At 40.4% G+C, this 18487-nt stretch overlaps 1 protein-coding gene and 1 long non-coding RNA gene across 2 annotated transcripts; both read left to right on the top strand.

Moving 5' to 3' along the window:
• Positions 1 to 2798: 2798 nt before the first annotated feature.
• LOC127564047 (uncharacterized) lies at positions 2799 to 11855 on the top strand. The gene is made up of 3 exons (XR_007954179.1): positions 2799 to 5223; positions 9009 to 9060; positions 11759 to 11855. It is a non-coding gene; the product is annotated as an uncharacterized LOC127564047 (long non-coding RNA).
• An 860-nt stretch (positions 11856 to 12715) lies between these two features.
• Positions 12716 to 17273, top strand: KRT18 (keratin 18). The gene is given in 8 exon segments (XM_052000298.1): positions 12716 to 12892; positions 12895 to 13190; positions 14352 to 14434; positions 14654 to 14810; positions 15712 to 15876; positions 16027 to 16152; positions 16453 to 16676; positions 17093 to 17273. Coding segments are annotated over 8 exon segments (1284 nt in total). The 5' UTR covers positions 12716 to 12777; the 3' UTR covers positions 17211 to 17273.
• The last annotated feature ends 1214 nt before the right edge of the window (positions 17274 to 18487 follow it).

Raw genomic sequence — 18487 nt, 5'->3', positions numbered from 1 at the left:
CACTCAGAGCTTCACACCTTTTATAAACTTTGGACAATATAACATCTGAAAAGGGTTAAATCTGAAAGAGATTTACAGAAGGCTTGCCCCATCACTGGATGTCTTCAAATTGGATTAGATAATTTCTGAGGTACCTTCAACACTAAAGTTCTATGATTCTAAGGGCAGGATGTTTAGAAGAGACATCCTCCTGGAGGGAGATTTGGGGGCAGAGGGAAGGAGTATTGGAATTATGCCGCTATTAGGGAGCCGCATCTTCCTGCTCCAGAAATCTGTTAACATTCTGTGGTATCCATTGCATCCAGGTTTCTGCTCATCCCCCAGCTCAGAAGTGGGAAGCCAAAAGCTCAGCCTAGGTCTCTTCCTTTCCTCCTACTTCTGCAACCCTACCTCTTCCTTTGTGTACAGAACAATCCCCCAGGGGAAAAATATACCATTCTGACAAAACAATTCAAAGGGGCCTCCAGAGGAGCAGCAAGTTTCTGGAAGACTAGGCAACAAGCCAGAACCTAGGGGAATTACCAGTATGGGCAGCAACAGACTGAAACTCAGGAAGAAGTTACAAGCCATAGCCAGCTTGAATTGCAAGTAGGAAACTCCCTGGCTTCTGGGACTCAAAACTTAGAAGAGATTGCATGGCACTCTACACCTCCCCAAGCCCAGCTCTTTCTTTCTTCCCAACCTATCTAGTTACTATCAGGTACTCTCTTGCCTATAAACACTCTTCTTATCAGCTTTCCCATTAACATCTTTCTTTTCTCTTATTATGAATTTGACAAATATAAATATTTCCATTTTTTAAAAAAGAGTAGATGAGATCCAAAGCTCTATTACTTAAACTTTTTAAAGTATAGAACACATTATGGATATGGGATTTGTTTAGCTGAAGAGGAAAACTACTCCTTTTAGCTGGCCCCCAGCCTTATGGGGGTTATATACAAGATAAATGTATCATCAACAGAGGGAAAGCACTGGAATTAAGAAGGAATTTACCTTCCTGTAGAAAGGTGGGACTTAAAGGAAGCCAGGGAAATCAGTGAGTGGGAGACAGGCAGTGGCGCACTATCAGAGAAAATGTCCAGAACTGAGAGATGAATTATCTTTTGGAAAGCCAGGAGGCCAGTGTCTCCAGATCAAAGAGTACAGGTTGGAGAGCAAGGTATAAGACTGGAAAAGCTGGGGGGCAGAGGAGGGAGGAGGAAGGGGAGAGGGCACTAGATTATCAAAGACTTTAAATGTCAAATGGAGAATTTTGTATTTATCCTAAAGGCAAAAGGGAGCCACTGGAATTTTTTTAGTAGGAGAGTGACATGATTAGACCTTTGCTTTAACAAAAATCCCTTTAATAGCTGAATGGAGGATAGACTGGAATGGGGAGAGACTTGAGGCAGACTGACCCACCAGCTATTGGATCCAGGTATGAGGTGATGGCGTCCTGCATTACACAGGGCAGGATCAGAGAGAAGAGGATGTATTTGAAAGATGTTGCAAAGGTGAGATTGATAGACTTTGGCAACATATTGTATAAGAGATGTGAGAAATAGTGAGTCCAGCAAACTGTGCATACCCTTTGATCCAACAGTGTTAGTACTTGGGATATAAGCCCAAAGAGATCTTAAAGGATGGAAAGGGACTTATATGTGCAAGAATATTTGTGTCAGCCTCTTTGTAGTGGCTAGAAACTGGAAATTGAGTGGATGTCCCTCAGTTGGAGAATGGCTGAATAAATTGTGGTATATGAATATTATGGAATATTATTGTTCAGTAAGAAATGACCAGCAGGATGATTTCTGAAAGGCCTGGAGAGACTTACATGAACTGATGCTGAGTGAAATGAGCAGGACCAAGAGATCACTGTACATGGCAACAAGACTATATGATGATTAATTTTGATGGATGAGACTCTCTTCAACAACGAGTTGATTAAGAATTGAACCAGCTACACCCAGCGAAAGAACTCTGGGAGATGACTATGAACCATTACATAGAATTCCCAATCCCTCTATTTTTGTCCGCCTGCATTTTGGATTTCCTTCACGGCCTAATAGTACACTATTTCAAAGTCCGATTCTTTTTGTACAACAAAATAACTGTTTGGACATGAAAACTTATATTGTATTTAACTTATACTTTAACATATTTAATATGCATTGGTCAACCTGCCATCTGGGGGAGAAGATGGGGGAAGGAGGGGAAAAATTGGAACAAAAGGTTTGGCAATTGTCAATGCTGTAAAATTACCCATGCATATAACTTGTAAATAAAAAGCTATAATAAAAAAAATTAGTAAAAAAAACAATGAGTTGATTCAAACCAGTTCCAATTGTTCAGTAAAGAAGAAAATCAGCTACACCCACAACACAGCATTTTTACTCTTTCTGTTATTGTTTGGTTGAATTTTGTTTTCCTACTCAGGTTTTTTCTTTCTTTCTAGATCTGATTTTTCTTGTGCAGCAAGATAATTGTATAAATATGTATACATATATTAGATTTAACATATACTTTAATATATTTAATATGTATTGGACTACCTGCCATCTAGGAGAGGGAGTGGGGGGAAGGAAGGGAAAAGTTGGAACAGGTTTTACAAGGTTCAATGTCGAAAACTCATCCATGCATATGTTTTGTAAATAAAATGCTATAATAATAAAATAAAATAAGAGAAATAGTGAATCCAGGATGACTCCTAGATTGCAAGCCTGTGAAACAGAGAGGATACCATTGTTTTCTAAGGTTATGTGGAAGAGAAGAGTTGAGGAGGATTTAGGGGATATAATTTTGAAAAATCTACTGAACACCCAATTTGAGAGGTCTGAATGGCAAGTTGGAGATGCAAAATTGGAAGTCAGCAGAGAATTTGGGTCAGAAAAGATAAATTTGAGAATCATCAGCATTGAGTTGATAGTTAAAACCATGGGAGCTGATGAAATCATCCAGTGTAGCAGTTAAGAGGGGGTGAAGTGAAGGAGGATCTAGCAAAAGAGACAGAAAAGGAGCACTCAGATTAGTTAGGTAGGACAATTGGGAGAAAGTGGTGTCCCAAAAACTTGAGGACAGAGTATTAAGGAAAGAAGTATCAGCAGCGTCAAAGGAGCAATTGTAATATTTTTATTTATATGGTATCTTTATTAAAATTTCTTTGGATCATTTTTAGCACCAAGAATCCTGATACTCTCCGTCTTTATATGAATCCAATGCAATCTCCCTCTTAACTGTTCTTAAATGAAACAATACCAAATATTAGATTAACTGCAATTTTTTTTTTTAAATCATGGATTCCAAAGACTAGTCATGTGAAATCAGATAAGAAAAATCTATTCTCCCTAGAGAAGAGAAGGAAGTTTCATCACTAGTTGTTCCCAGCAGGAGAAGCCAGATACAGGCTTTTCAACAATGTGTTCAGTTGATTCTGCTCATTATTTGCAATTGTGACAACTGCAGTGGAAGTAACAATAGCAGTACTAGCATTTAACTCTGATTCCACAAATTCAGAAGCTCTCTTCTATTCTTTCTCCTCTTCTTTGTCTGTCTCTATCTCTCTCCCCCTGTCTTTCTTTCTCCCTCCTATTCTCTCTCCTTGTCTCTGATTCTCTGTTTCTGTCTGTCTCTGTATGTCTCTTTCTCCTTCCCTTTTTTTCTCTTTCCTTGTCTCTTTCACTCTCTCTCTCCATGTCTTTCTCTCCTCATCTCTCTCTCCATCTCTCTTCTTTTTCTCTGATTCACTGCATGCAGACTGTTAGAGGAGGTGGGAATAAATCAAACAATGGCTGTTTGATTTAACTTCACACTACATCAAGGTGGAAGTTTATCTCATTCATTACCACAAAGTAGTCACATCTTCTTCTGAGCATACTACTCAACTCTCATTCTTCACAAGATCTTTGCTCTCCATTTCCTTCAAGATCAGAGAAAAGAAGGAATTAAAGCTTAGGATCCTTGAATTAGAATATGTTGGTTGAGGTGTGCCCCATCCTAGACTTCCATCCCAGCTGTATTGCAGCCCCTCGGGTAAAAGACTACATATCTATTAATTTTAACACAGTAGGATTAACACTGCTCCACTTGTCTATGTCTCCTTCTGAACTTCCTTCTGCTCTTCTCTGTGTGCTTTCTAAAATGTTTTTGTGATGCTCTACTCCTTTCTTTTCAATTTCTCTGTCTTTAGGCTGCCTATCCTCAAAATTAAACAAATTTCTTCCCTCCCTTAACCTCATGTTTCCTAGACTCACTATTTCTCTGGCTCTCATTTACCTTCAGCTTTCTATCCCCTTACCCTTCTTTCCTTCTCCCTTTACCCAGCCATCAGTTCTGGGCTTTCTTCCACCAAGAATTGCTCCTTTTCATCCTGGCCTATGACACTTGAGTATCTCAGCTTGGATAAAAAAAAAAAAAAGGCATGATATTCATATCGAAATCAAAATCAAAAACCTGGGTGACTAACTCACAGAATGGTGCATGAGAAGAGGGTTAAAAATGTAGTCTCCTTCATCCTTCTGCTCCTAGAAGGCAATATCTTTCTCCAAATCCTTCCAATCAGTCATTCCTCTTCACTTTCCTCTATGTGCTGAATCCTCTTTAATAAATTACAATTCTTTCCAACCACCAAGCCCTTATAAATGCATAGGAGCTCCAGGTAATGATAAAGAGTTAAAGGAAATTTTTATTAAATTCAAACCCATAAATCCCCTAATTCTTCCTAATTCCTTTCTCCCCTCCCCCACCACTCCTCTCACCCCTGGAGACTTGGAATCCAAAGTTAGATACCCTCAGACCTTTACCCTGACCCCTACGAAAGAGATTTCAGGGAGGAATTGAAAAAAATGGGTCTGGGAAGAGTTCCAAATTTCATGGAAGTCTATCCCTTATCAGGGTCACTTCTGAGACAGTAAACAGACTTGCCCTATACCCCTCTCAACTGGGACCTGGGAATTTAGGAAAGTTATGTTATTCAACTGCCCTGCCCTAGGCTTGATCTCATGTTACCTCTGTGAAGTCTGTATGTCTATCCTTTCTATGGGGTATCTGGTGTCTTGAGTATCTTGGTGGAGAGGGGGAAAAGAGGAAGGGAACAAGCATTTATTAAGCATCAACTATGTACAAGGAACTGTATTGTTCTTTACAAATAATGTTTCATTTGATCTTCACAAAAACACAGGGAGACAGGTGCTATTTTTATTTTACCGCTGAAGAATTAAGGAAGACAGAAGTTAAATGATCATACAGGTAATAAATGTCAAATTTGAATTCAGGTCTCCCTAGCTCCAAGCCCAGTATTCTATCCCATGTTGCATTTAATGTATCAGTATGTCCGGGTCTCTTTAGCTACAGAAGCTTTTTGTCCTGGAACTGTGTATTCAGACTTTCTGGAAGTAACTGTGTGCTTGGGTCCCACCAGAGAAGTCTGTTTGACAGGTTGTGGTAGAAAGGTCTATGTAGCTAACTCTTGGGATACTGTGGTAAGGATGCTGTCTATGTGGACCTCTCCAGCTGGTCTAGGGGTCTGAGGAAAGGAGTCTGTGTCAGTCTTTCATAAGGGATTTATTTGTCTATTCTCTCTCAGAGAATTGATGTTTGTTCCCTCTTGAGGAGCATAAATATCTTTGTATCCAACTTCCCTGCAGGGTGAATATATCAAACCTCCCTGAAGAAATGGCACTGAAGAAGGGCCCCTGTGAGCAGTACACCTCTGAAGAGGTGCCTGTAGAATTTCTGCCCCATCCCTTTCCTCCCAGGACAAATCTCAGGAGTAATTCCTACTCCTTTCCCCTCATCTTCCACCTCCTCCAATTCCACCTGAATGTTGCTAAGTCTATATCCTTTCTGGATCCTTCCAAATTCTCTCAAGGAAATGAGTCTGAATCGGACAGGAGCTTAGGGACCAATTTTCAGAGGTTGGATGAGTGTACAGAAAGGCTTCCTTTGTCACTGTTCTAGCAGGTCAGGAATGCAGACAGCGGAGATAAGGTCTGGCTCACCCCTCTCTCCTCTTTGACCTATCCCACCCAGCAACAATCTCAAGCAGTTCCCAAAGAAGGCCTGGGGAACTTGGGGGAAGGAATAGACCTATGCTCTTGTTGCATAGTCATTTCAGTTCTGTCTGACTCACTGGGACTCCTTGGGGGGAAGGAGAGGGGTTTCTTTCCAGAGATATTGGAGCAGTTGCCATTCCATTCTCATTTGACAGATGAGAAAATTGAGGTAAATAAAGATAAGTGACTTGCTAGTCAAACAGCTAGTAAGAGTCTAAGGTCAGATTTTAATCCAGGTTTTCCTGATTCTGGCCTTGCACTCTACCCCACTGTCCTATTTAGCGTCCCCTTGGAATGGGCACCGTATTCTTTAAATAGAGTCTGCTGGGACAACATCAAAAAAACTTGCCAGGATTATAGATGTTGGAGCCCAGGGGTAGCTGATTGGATATAAACACCACAATTTCCCTAAACTTACCAAATTTGACCCTGAATTGGAAATTGACTCAGGGTTTGGTTTCTTTTAGTCTGGTTCGCATTTGAAGACTCCCCTCAAAATTAGTCAGTACAATACAGTGGCGACAACACAGGTCTAGTGATACAGGAAATGCAGGTTCTAAATCCCAGACCTGCGGCTTATTACCTATGTGCCTCTATGACAGAAGCTTCTTCATATGAAAAAATGAGGGCCTGGAGGGGAACTGAGGGGCCCTTAAGAGAGAGGATAAATGATAAGATAAACAAGTGATTAAAATAAAAAAGAAATGCAAGGGGTAGCTAGATGGCGCCTTGAATAGAGCACCAGCCTGAGACTTAAGACATTTAGCCAGGCACCCTGGGCAAGTCACTTAACCTCAATTGCCTAACCCCGCTCAAAAAAAAAGAAAGAGGAAAAAATGAAGGGGGAATAAAGAAAGAAATGGAGAAAGAAAGAAAAAAGGAAAGCAAGAAAAGAAAAGAAAAGAAAAGAAAAGAAAAGAAAAGAAAAGAAAAAGAAAAGAAAAGAAAAGAAAAGAAAAGAAAAGAAAAGAAAAGAAAAGAAAAGAAAGGAAGGAAGGAAAGAAGGAAGGAAGGAAGGAAGGAAGGAAGGAAGGAAGGAAGGAAGGAAGGAAGAGAGAAAGGGAGGGAGGGAGGGAGGGAGGGAGGGAAGGAAAGAAGGGAAGGAGGAAATTAGAATGAAAAGAACTAGCACCAAAGAGAGTACTCATCAGTGTTAGTAATAACTTGACAAATTGTGATATATGAATGCAGTAGAATATGTAGGATATGACAAAAAAAATAAATTTAGAGAATCCTGGATAGTGTAAATTGATGAAATTAGCAGTGCCAGGAGAACAATTTTTAAATGGGCAACAATACTAAAAAAAGAGGACTTTGATAGAACTCAATGACCAACTACATCTCCAGGGAAATCCTGATAAAGCATATTACTTACCTCCTGACTACAAGGTGATAGATCTAGGATGAAAAAGAAGACATACCTTTTTGCCTATGGCCATTGTGTGGGTCTGTTGTCTTGGCTAGACTTTTGTTTGGGGAATTAAAAGTTTGTTTTGAGAATTAAAAAGACATATCCTTTACATTTCACTTGGGAGTAGAAAATTTAAGGGAGCAGCAATAATAATGCCCCCCAAAAAGAGTCATTTAAATATTTTTTTAAATGCACAGAAGAAAACAGAAACACAGACAGGCAGAACAGTTTTAAAAAATACGTAAAATTCATTATACACCTTTTTTTAAAAAGCGAGTATTAAAAAAGAAATTAAAAGTATTATAGAGATTTTCAATTTCATTAATAATTCTCATTTCTGTGTTCTATGCATAGATATTGGTTAATGTTTAATTTTTAAGTTCGGAATAAAAATTAATTTAATTTGTTAAAATCAGGAGTTTGGATGAGCCAATTCATAAGATGTTTTGTTTTATTTTGTTTTGTTTATCATTTGGACAACGTATGATTCAATCAAGCAACATTTATTAAGCCCTTAATTTGTGCCAGGCCCTGTCCTAAGTGCTAGGGATAGAAAAAGAGGCAAAATACAATCCTGGCTCAAGAAGTTTACAATTTAATAAGGAAGACAACATGCAAACAAAGAGATACAAAGCAAGTTTTATGCAGGATCCATAGGAAATAATTCAAAGAAGAAAAGCCCTAGAATTAAAAGAGATGGGGAGAGTAATTTACTTTCTTGTAGAAGGGAGAATTTTATTTGGGACTTAAAAGAAAACTCAGGAGGTCAGGAGATAAAGGAAGGAATGTTTCATTCAGGAAGAAGAGTCAGAGAAAATTCCTAGAGCAGAAATATGGAGTTTCTTCTTTTGTGAAAGAGTCAGGAGGCCAGCGTCACTAGATCAAAGAAAATATGTTGGGAAACAAGGTGCAAAAAGACTAGAAAAGTGGTAGGGGCTAGGAGATAAAGAAATCTGAATGCTAAAGAGAGTATTTTGTATTTGCTCCCGGAACTCCCTGGAGTTTACTGAATAGGAGTTGATATGATCAAATCTGGACAATCTCTTTACTGATTAAATGGAGAATGGGACTAGAGTAGGGAGAGATCATAGGCAGTCAGACCCTCCAGCAGACAATTGAAATAGTCTAGGCATGAGGTAATGAGGGCACAGCAGTAGCAGAGGCCAAGTAAAGGTGATGTACTCATATTGAAGAGGTATCATAAAAATGAAATCAATAGGCATTAGCTATAGATTGGATAGGGGAGTGAGAAATGGGTTGTTCTCAATAAAAAAGGTGAGAGGGAAGGGGGACTTAGGAGAAAAGATAAGATCTATTTTGGACATAATGAGCTTAATATGTTTACAAGACATTCATGTAGGAAAAAGGAGGCTCAAAAGGGATTCCCACCACGAAGAAGAGTCTACTTCCGATTTACCCACTTTGGTAGTTGGTTCTTTATGATAGCCTAGGCTCAAGGACTTCTTTGTGTTGAAAGGTAAGAGACTAGTTGTGTTCCTTGAAACAGGAGAGCCATTGTAAACTCTCCCACATTAAAATCAATTAAACCAACACACATTTCTTTTTAGGTCTGCTGTAACAAGACCTCTGCTAAACACTGAGCGCTGTGCTAGAGTCAGGGTAAGGCTGAATCTGCTTTATATGACTGGGTACTTTGGGTAAGTGATATAAAACCAAAGACTATGGCCTTGTCCTTCCTGTGGGAGAGAACTTGTGGCCAATCAACTAACTTAAATCCTACCAAATCCATGAAGCCTTGTTTAATTGATCCAACTAAATATGCACCCTCCCTTTTCAGGATAGCAGAGTGAAAAGAGTCTTGAGCCAGGAGAAACTTGGCTTTGAACCTTGACTCTAAAGTTTAACCTCGAGTAATTCAGTTTAACTCTCTGAGCCTTAGTTTTCTCATCTGCAAAGTGGGAATTAATAATATATTCACTTCTGGCCTCAGAGAAAGCATGTGGGGAAAATATTTTGTAAAGTTTTTAAGCATCGCACAAATTGTTAGATAAAGAATTTATTAAGAATCACATTCCACCTTATATATTAAGTGCCTGTGTATATCCCCTCTCTCCTACTGTGAGCTCTTAAAAGGTCAGACACATTGTCTGACTTACCTTTGTATTCGCTGTGCATAGCAAGCTCTCAGTAAATGTTTATTGACCAAATAGATGGGTAATGAATGAATGAACCAACAAATATTTGTTGAACACCTACTATAATATAGCTGACATTTCTGTAATTCTTTAAGATTTACAAAGTGCTTTTCTCACAAAAATTCTGCAAGGTTTGGAGAGTATAAATGTTTTCACTCACATTTTATAGAGAAACTGAGGCTGGAATCCTGAACCAAGTTGGTCACAAAACTGACAGGACTCAGTTGTTATCTAAGTCTCAACCCAGACAACTCATTCTGAAGAAGGAAATTACAGCCTCACTGGAGAGGACAAGCTGAATACATAAAACAATGTATAGTACTAAGACAGTACATTTATAATTAAATTGTATGCCTAGGCTATCTCCTATGTTATACCAATAACTAGTCCTAGGATAAGGAGACAATGTCTGTTCCCAGGGAAGGTAAGAAAAAAAGCTTAACTGATAATGAACTTTGCTAGCCTGCAGCTGGTACTTGAGTGCTGCGAATGCAAAAGACTGGACGCTTATTTGCAAGCTCTTTTGTATGTCCTTTTCATTGCAATCACTCTCTGGCTTCTCTCCCCTAAATACCTTTCCAGCTGCCACCAGCATCTTCCCTTCTTCCATCAGAGTCTATCCTCTACCAGCTCATGCTGTTTAGTGAATGGAAAAGACTTTAAGAGCTGAAAGGGGTCTTGTTGCCTAACAGGCTCTTTCAACCTTCCCATTTTAAAGATGAGGAAACTGAGGCCCAGAGAAATGAAATAACTTACCCAAAGCTATATTCCATGATTCCAAATCCAGCACTTTCCACTATCCCGTCTTGAGTTCAGAGCCTAGGGAGAGCAAACAAGCGCTCAATTGTGACTCAGTTGTGCAACTACCCAGCATTTCCTGGATAACCTGAAATCCGTGGCCCCCAGCAGCCCAGTAACATTTCTATCTATCTTACCTCATCCCTAGGATTTCTCCCACTCTCTTCCCTCCCCTGATCCCCTGCTTCCAATGTTCAACAAGAGTTAGCTAAAAATCAATAGATCAGGGAGCAAAGAACAAGCAAAAATGGAGGGTGGGGGTGAAAAGCCAAGTCCAGCCAGGGATAAAAGATCAGATGACTGAAAAGCACTTGACCTCTAATTCTCCCTATTAATGTAAGATTTTCTGAAGAAGGGGGCAATGATAGCCCTTTGGAGCTAGTGCCTCTACTCTGTAGCACAAGAATGAGGCTTCCAAAACATCTATGGGGCAGGACAAGCAATGAAACTTGACTTGTTTATTACAGGTGATTGGAGAGAATTTAAGAATGTATGTGCATGGAAAAATAGGAATGTGTAGGAGGGCATCTAGAAATGGTTCACATTTTATAGAGCTTTATGAAGAGTTTTCCTTTCAGCAATCCCCCTGTGAGATAGAGATTAATATCTAGTGGGTTTTTCTGTTTTGTTTTAATGGATTTGTGCTTTCTTCAAGGTATGAAAATGGACATTTCCTTTTCAAATGAACATAGGCACCTCAACAACTTATAGCTTTAGAAAGTAGATTTTGGCAGTAAATAGTCACATTGTAGAATGATCAATTGTGAATGGCTTAACTATTCTTAATAATATATGATCCAAGATAATTCCAAAGGACTCATGATGAAAAATGCTAACGTTCTCTAGAGAAAGAATTGATAGAATTGAAATTAATACCAAAATATATTGGTTTTTACTTTATTTTTCTCATGGTGGGTTGTTTTTTTAATTTTTTTAAATTTTTTGGTATGCTTCTTGCACAACATGACGATATAGAAATATGTTTTGCATGATTGAACATCTATAACCTATACCAAATCCCCTTCTTAGGGAAAGGGGGGAGAATAGGGAAAGAGTGAGAGAATTCAGAATTTAAATTTTTTAAAATGAATGTTAATGTGATGGACTTGGCTCTTTTCAGCAATTTAGTGATTTGAGGCAATTCCAATAGACTTGGGATGGAAAGTGCCATCCTCATCCAGAGAGAAAACTACAGAGACTGAATGTGCATCAAAGGATAGTATTTTCACCATTTTGTTGTGTTTGCTTATATTACTTTTTTCTTTCTCATGTTTTTTTTTTCCTCGTGTGATCTGATTTTTTTTCTTGCACAACACAATATGGAAATTTATTTAAAATAATTGCATATATTTAATCTATTTCAGATTGTTTGTTACCTTGGGGAGAGGAAGGAAAAAAATTTGGACCACAGCGTTTTACAAAAATGGATGTGGAAAACTATTTATATATGTATTGGTAAAAATAAAATACTATTTTTAAAAAAAGAATGTTAAATTGTTTTATGTGTAATTGGGAAATTAATAAAATATTAAGGAAGGAAGGAAGGAAGGAAGAAGGAAGGAAGGAAGAAGGAAGGAAGGGAAGGAAGAAAGGAGGGAGGGAAGGAAGGAAAGCCTTTAGACACTGAGATAATGATTTGTCCAAAGTTACACAGCCAATAAATGGCAAGAGGTGATTTTGAACCCAGGTGGTTTTGACTGAGAGCTTTCCTCTCTACGATGATAGGCCGCCTTTGGGTATAATAATAGTATATTTTCCAAAGAAATTGAGGCTCAAAAATGTTACTTGTCCAAAGTCACAGAACCTGGTAAGTGATGAAACTTGTGTGGAATGTGAAAGCATCCTCTTCCACACCTGGCTAAGCAGGCTCTCCATTGTCCCAAGGAGTGTATAAAAGTTATTTGTTAGTGTGTTTGTAGTTCTACAAAGATACGTGTATTAAGAGGATATGTAACAGTGGATGTTTTCAGGGCTGTTAAGCATATGTCAGGGATTGTAAGGAGGTGGGATGCTGGTCCGGCTCCCATCTGCTAAGAAACTGAAGGCTGAAGTTTGGCGAGTGCTTCAAAATCTCCAAATCTCAGAAAGGAGCATCCCCCTCTACCTGGCCTTCAGCTTCACCTGACTTCCCTCAGGGTAGGCTCTGGAGAGAGTCTGGAGAGAAGTTCGAGAAACCCGAGATCAAAGGATAGGGAAAAATCCCTCCAGCAATTTTGTTTATCTACCTGTGCGCCTTCCGGAGCAGGGAAGGGCGGAGCCAGTCCTGGCCGACGCCTCCTCCCTTTTCCCTCCTGACTATAAATTAGTCTGCTGACCACCCCCCTCTTTGCTCTCCTGCCCTTGGGATCGACCAGGTAGTGTCCGGCTTTCCTCCAGCGAGACCATGAGTTTCACTACCCGTTCCACCACCTTCTCCACTAATTACCGCTCCCTGGGCTCAGTCCAGGGGACCGGCCAGCGGTTCCGGCCGACCAGCAGCGCCGCCAGCGTCTATGCAGGCGCGGCGGCTCTGGGTCCCGAATCTCCGTGGCCCGCTCCAGCAGCATCCGCGGAGGTTGGGGAGCCGGGGCCGGGAGCGTGATGGGGGGAATGGTCGGGATCGGGGGGATCCAGGGGGAAAAGGAGACCATGCAGGATCTCAACGACCGCCTCGCCTCCTATCTGGAACGCGTGAGGAATCTGGAAACCGAGAATCGCAAATTGGAAGGGAAAATCAGGGAGCATATGGAAAAGAAGGGACCTCGCACTAGAGAATGGGGACACTATTTCAAGACGATTGAAGATCTGCGAGCGCAGGTAAGAGTGGAAAAGCCGAAGTGTATCTTTGTCTATCCCAGGTACACAACCCCCCATCTCAGACCTCTCAGATTGGTGTCCCTCTCCCTTCTCTTGCTTGTCTTTTTTGATAATTCTTGCTCTTTAATTTAGAAATGCTGAAAGTCACTTTAGGAAAGATATAGGGAAAATCCCAAGATTCTCTCCTAATCAAAGTGCCTTCCAGTAATCTTCCCAGTCCAATAATTAGAAAATGATTTTTTCCTGAAAAGGCTTTTTTCCCCAAAAAAAGATTCTTCATTCTATCATTTCAATCTCAATAATGACTCATAAGACTTTTTTAAAATTTCACATAGATATCACATTTTTAAAAATGTGATAAAGCCTAATTAATTACTCATCAATGACTTAAGACAGCTTTAGCAAACTCTCCTGAGCCATGCACTTGTCCAGGTCTTGAATCCCAAAAGATACCCTGACTCTTCCCCTTCCATACCCTGAGGCTCATTTCTTTCTGAAGCCTCCCTTATATGGAAGGAAAGAAAGTGGAAAGGAAAGAAAAACACTTATTTCCCCAAATGCCCAAGCCATAAAATTTCAAGAAAGGCCAAGTAACAGGTTTTCACCTAAGCCAAGAGTGGAGACTTGAGAAGGAAGCAATGAATTTTGAGGGTAGGAGAGAAAATAAATGTCCGATACTAAGGACCCCAGAAGCCCTAGTTCTCAGACTCCCTTCTGTGAGAGGGTTAAACGGATATAGCTGAGTCACCTATGGGTAAACAAGAGAATTGGTGGGAGGGACTTGCTTCCCTCACCCCTTTTGGGAAGGAGTGGAAAAGCAGGTGCTTTAGACCAAGCTGCAGGTGAAGCGGTGGGGGAGGGGAACTGATTTTGCAACTGATTCCCCTAGGCTAGGGGGGAAGGGAACTCAGGTATAGCCTTGGGAAACAAGGTTTGATGATAGGCTGTTGGCGGTTGTTAACTGGGATCTGGAGTACAGAGTCTAGGGTACAAATGGTCTGAAATATGATTAGGTGATAGAGATTAAGGAATCATGCATTAGGAAGAATTTTAAGAAATGCCAGGGGTGAACCACATGCTCCTATGCTAAGGATCCTCCTTTCCCATGTATGATCTCTACTCATGAAGCTACCTCCATGTCTTTTCCCTGCCCCCCACCAGATCTATGCAAGCTCGGTGGACAATGCCAGAATCGCCCTACAGATTGATAATGCCCAACTGGCTGCTGATGACTTCAGAGTCAAGTGAGTCAGTTTAGCTACTCCATTTGGGATCAAGAGTATGGTGAGACTTAAGGGATGGGGTCATGATTTAGATTAGAACACCAAATAAGGTGGAAATGAGTTTGGGATGGCTATGGGACTAGGATTAATACGACTCCAGGTTTAAGTATGAGATGAGATGGTAGAGGAGGGCTGTCCTTCTAACTTCTCTCCCCTTTTGCCCACATCCCATCTACCTAGATATGAAACAGAGCTGGCCATGAGACAGTCTGTAGAGAATGACATTCATGGCCTTCGGAAGGTCATTGATGATACCAACATGAATAGACTACAGCTGGAATCAGAGATTGAAACCCTGAAAGAAGAACTGATCTTCATGAAGAAGAACCATGAGGAGGTGAGCTGGGAGGGAGGGCAGAGACTTCTCAGCAGAAAGATGATAGGACTTAAAGCCCAAAAGGGATTTTAGGACTATCCAGCTTCTCACTGTACAATTGAAAAATTGAGACTTACAAGAATTGAAATGAGCTGCCCAAAGTCACACAGAAGAGTTGGGGTTGAACCCCAAGGTTCAATCTCTGACTCCAAATTTTATCCTTCTTTACATTATATTGTATAGGCTTTCAAAGACTAGGGAACTAGACACCCTGATAATGAAAAACAAGGGGACCCAGTCTCAGAAATGGGACAAGAAAGTGTAACCACATAGAGGAATCTCATAGATAAGTTTAGACATTACATGCCTACAATGTTTTAACCTGGCTGTTAACCACATTGGCAAATCAAATACATTGGAAATAAACATTTTCCATGATTCATTTGAATTATAGTCTAATAAAATGGCCAGTAAACCATCTGGAGCAAGAATGGAGTCAGAAATAGTTGGTTAGCCGTACCAGGAAGATGGTAAAAAGTAATAAAATCAAGTCTAGAGAGGGTCAGCTAGAAAATAGTGTGGAAGAGAAAGGGTGAAAAGAGACTATGGGAGGGCAAAGGGAAGGGCAGATGAAGAAAGAACCTATCGACAAGGTAGATGAAGAAACAATGTGTAGAAACAGAATCAGAAGCCAATGGAAAGAAGTGGGGGAGGGGAAAAGAAGCTTCATAGAGCAAAGACTCTAGAATCTCATTGGCAGTCTGGCTAAGGCAGAAGTCTGGTGGGGAGGATATGGTTTCATCGGATGGCTCCTTCGGTGCCACCTGTATCCTTCACGATAATCAGTGGTGTTCAGTCAGACATTTTTATTAAGTCGTGACCCACTCTCCCCACCTACTTTTTTTTTTTTATTTAATTCCAGGAGGTGAATTCTCTACAAGCCCAAATCGCAGGCTCTGGACTGACTGTGGAGGTGGACTCTCCCAAATCTCAGGATTTGAGCAAAATCATGGCTGATATAAGAGCCCAGTATGATTCTCTGGCTCAGAAAAACAGAGAGGATCTTGATAAATATTGGTCCCAGCAGGTAAGTAGAGAAAAACCTCTCAGGGGTAGAAGCTTAGGGATGATAAAAGTATAGAGACAAGGATCCTAGGAAGGCAGGAGTTGAGAAAAGATATGAGGATGGAGCTCTTAACTGGACACTAAGAGAAACCACATTTTCTACTCTGGACAGATTGAAGAGAGCACTGTGGCGATCAACACAAGATCTGAAGAGGTGGAAGCAGCTCGAAACACTGTCACTGAGCTGAAACGCACAGTCCAGTCCTTAGAGATTGACCTGGATTCCCTTCGAAATCTTGTGAGAATATTTGAATGCCTCTACTTCCCCATTTCTTCTCCAGGTCCTAACCTCTCATTGTAGGCCCTGTTTATTCCACCCCCAACCTACTTAATTCTAATTTTGTTTCCCTATATTAGATTCATAGAAGATCAGAACTAGAAGGCACCTGGGTATTTTTATAAAGGGGAGATCTGAATCCAAAAAGAACAAGCATTTTGCTAACGATCCCACAGGAAACAAATGACAGAATTGTTAGCCATTGGATACTTCTTTTACTTTCAGCCTTACTCACCCTGTTTCATCTTTGTCTTTTCCCAGAAAGCCAGCTTGGAGGAGAGCCTGAGGGAGGTGGAAACCCGCTATGCCTTCCAGATGGACCAGATCAATACAGCCCTGAGACACCTGGAGGCAGAGCTGGGACAGACGCGCACAGAGGGGCAGCGTCAGGCCCAGGAATATGAGGCCCTGTTCAACATTAAAGTCAAACTGGAAGCAGAGATCAACACTTATCGAAATCTGCTGGAAGATGGAGAGGGCTTCAGGTGAGTACAGTCCTGCTCCCTAAGGCAAGCCCCCCCCCACTCTTCTCCAGGCCCTCTGTCCCCCATCCTTGGTTAGATCCCACACTGAGATCATCCTTTGTTCACCTTATCCTTCAATCAGAAGGTTTTTCTCATTCTTTTAAGATTCTTTTTTTGGGGAACCCGAGTTCAAATTCACCTCAGACACTTAACACTTACTAGCTATGTGACCCTGGGCAAGTCACTTAATTTCAACTGCCTCTCAAAATTAAAAAAAAAAAAAAATCCCAATGAGATTCTTCCTTGAGGAACAAAGGAGACCAAAGCTGCCTGAGGGACTCAGCCTATTTAAATTAGACTAGGAGTAAAAGTGCGGTGGGAGGGTCAGGAGTTTGTTCTCCTTCCTCTCTCCAATCAGCATTGTTCTTTCTCCCTAGTCTTGTCCATGCCTTGGACAGCAGCGGCAGTTCCTTGCATAAGAACAGCACTCGGAAGACTGTAGACGGCAACAAAGCGGCGGCAGAGACCAATGATACCAAGGTCCTGCGGCGTTAGGGCCAAAAAAGACCTGGACTGAGTCTGAGTCAGGAAGTTAATAAAGGCTCCTTGGTCACCTAACCCTCAATTCTGCTTTCTCTTCATTGATATGATCACTTAGCCTAGCCCAGAACCTGCCTCACAATCTTCACGCTCAAAGAGTCTTCTCATTGGGTAGGCAACAATGACAATAATAGCCATCTCTGTAGAGCATTTAAAAGTTCCTAAAATTGTTCATATTCCTATCACATTTGATCTTCCCAACATTCCTATGGGATAAGGGTAGGTACTATCTACGTATTCCCATTGTAGAGATAAATTGGTATATAATAATAAATATGAGATACTATTATATAACATACATATAAGAAATAATGGTATATAATAAATGTGAGATATTAGTATACAATATAAATATGAGATTAATATATAATATAATGAGATATTAATATGATATAAATATGAGAGATAATATATAATAATGAATACAATTTGAGATATTAGTAACTAGCCTAGGGCCACATACCCCTTTTAGGTATCTGAGATTCCAACTCTAAACCTGGAGCCATACTAACACTAGTCCCGTAGTTTTCCCAAACTCATTTCCATCTTATTTGATATTCTAATCTAAATCACGATCCCATCCTTTAAGTCCCACCATATTCTTAGTCCCCCGAATGGGGTATCCAAACTGACTCACTTGACTCTGAAGTTATCAGCAACCAAATGGGCATTATCAATCTCTTTCCCATTCAGTTATATCATCATACCACCCATCTCTCTACAGAATGGTTAAGGAGAGGAGAGAAAAGTTGGATACAAGGGGGAATCAAAGGCAGAGTTTTTGTGAAGATGATCACTTTAAGTGGCAAGAGTGAGACAGATTCCCTATCAGCTCTTAGCCTCTAATCCTATTTAATTTTGAATATCCCATGGCCATACCACATGAATGTGGAAGGAAATTCCCATTCCAACTAATGTTCTTTGAAGAAAAGACCAGAACTAGGACAGGAGTGACTGGATGGGGGAATCCAGGATGGAGTACTGTAATAGCCTTGAATGAGAGTAAGTCCTAGGAGGATAGAGATTAGTCTGTTGAGAGAATATCAAGTTAAAAAGAGGCAAAGAACCTTAAGACCTATTTCGAAGAGAGAAGCTGGATCAAGAAAACTTTATGGGAACACTTCAATTATACCATGGCATTAGAATTAAGTATTAAGTAATACTTAACATTAAATCCCTACTATGTCCCAGGCACTGTGCTGGGAATACAGAAAGAGGCAAAAGATAGTTCC

This window comes from Antechinus flavipes, chromosome 5, assembly GCF_016432865.1.
Source record: "Antechinus flavipes isolate AdamAnt ecotype Samford, QLD, Australia chromosome 5, AdamAnt_v2, whole genome shotgun sequence".
In the NCBI taxonomy this organism is placed as follows: Eukaryota; Metazoa; Chordata; class Mammalia; order Dasyuromorphia; family Dasyuridae; genus Antechinus; species Antechinus flavipes.
This window is presented reverse-complemented; position numbering and strand designations above follow the sequence as displayed.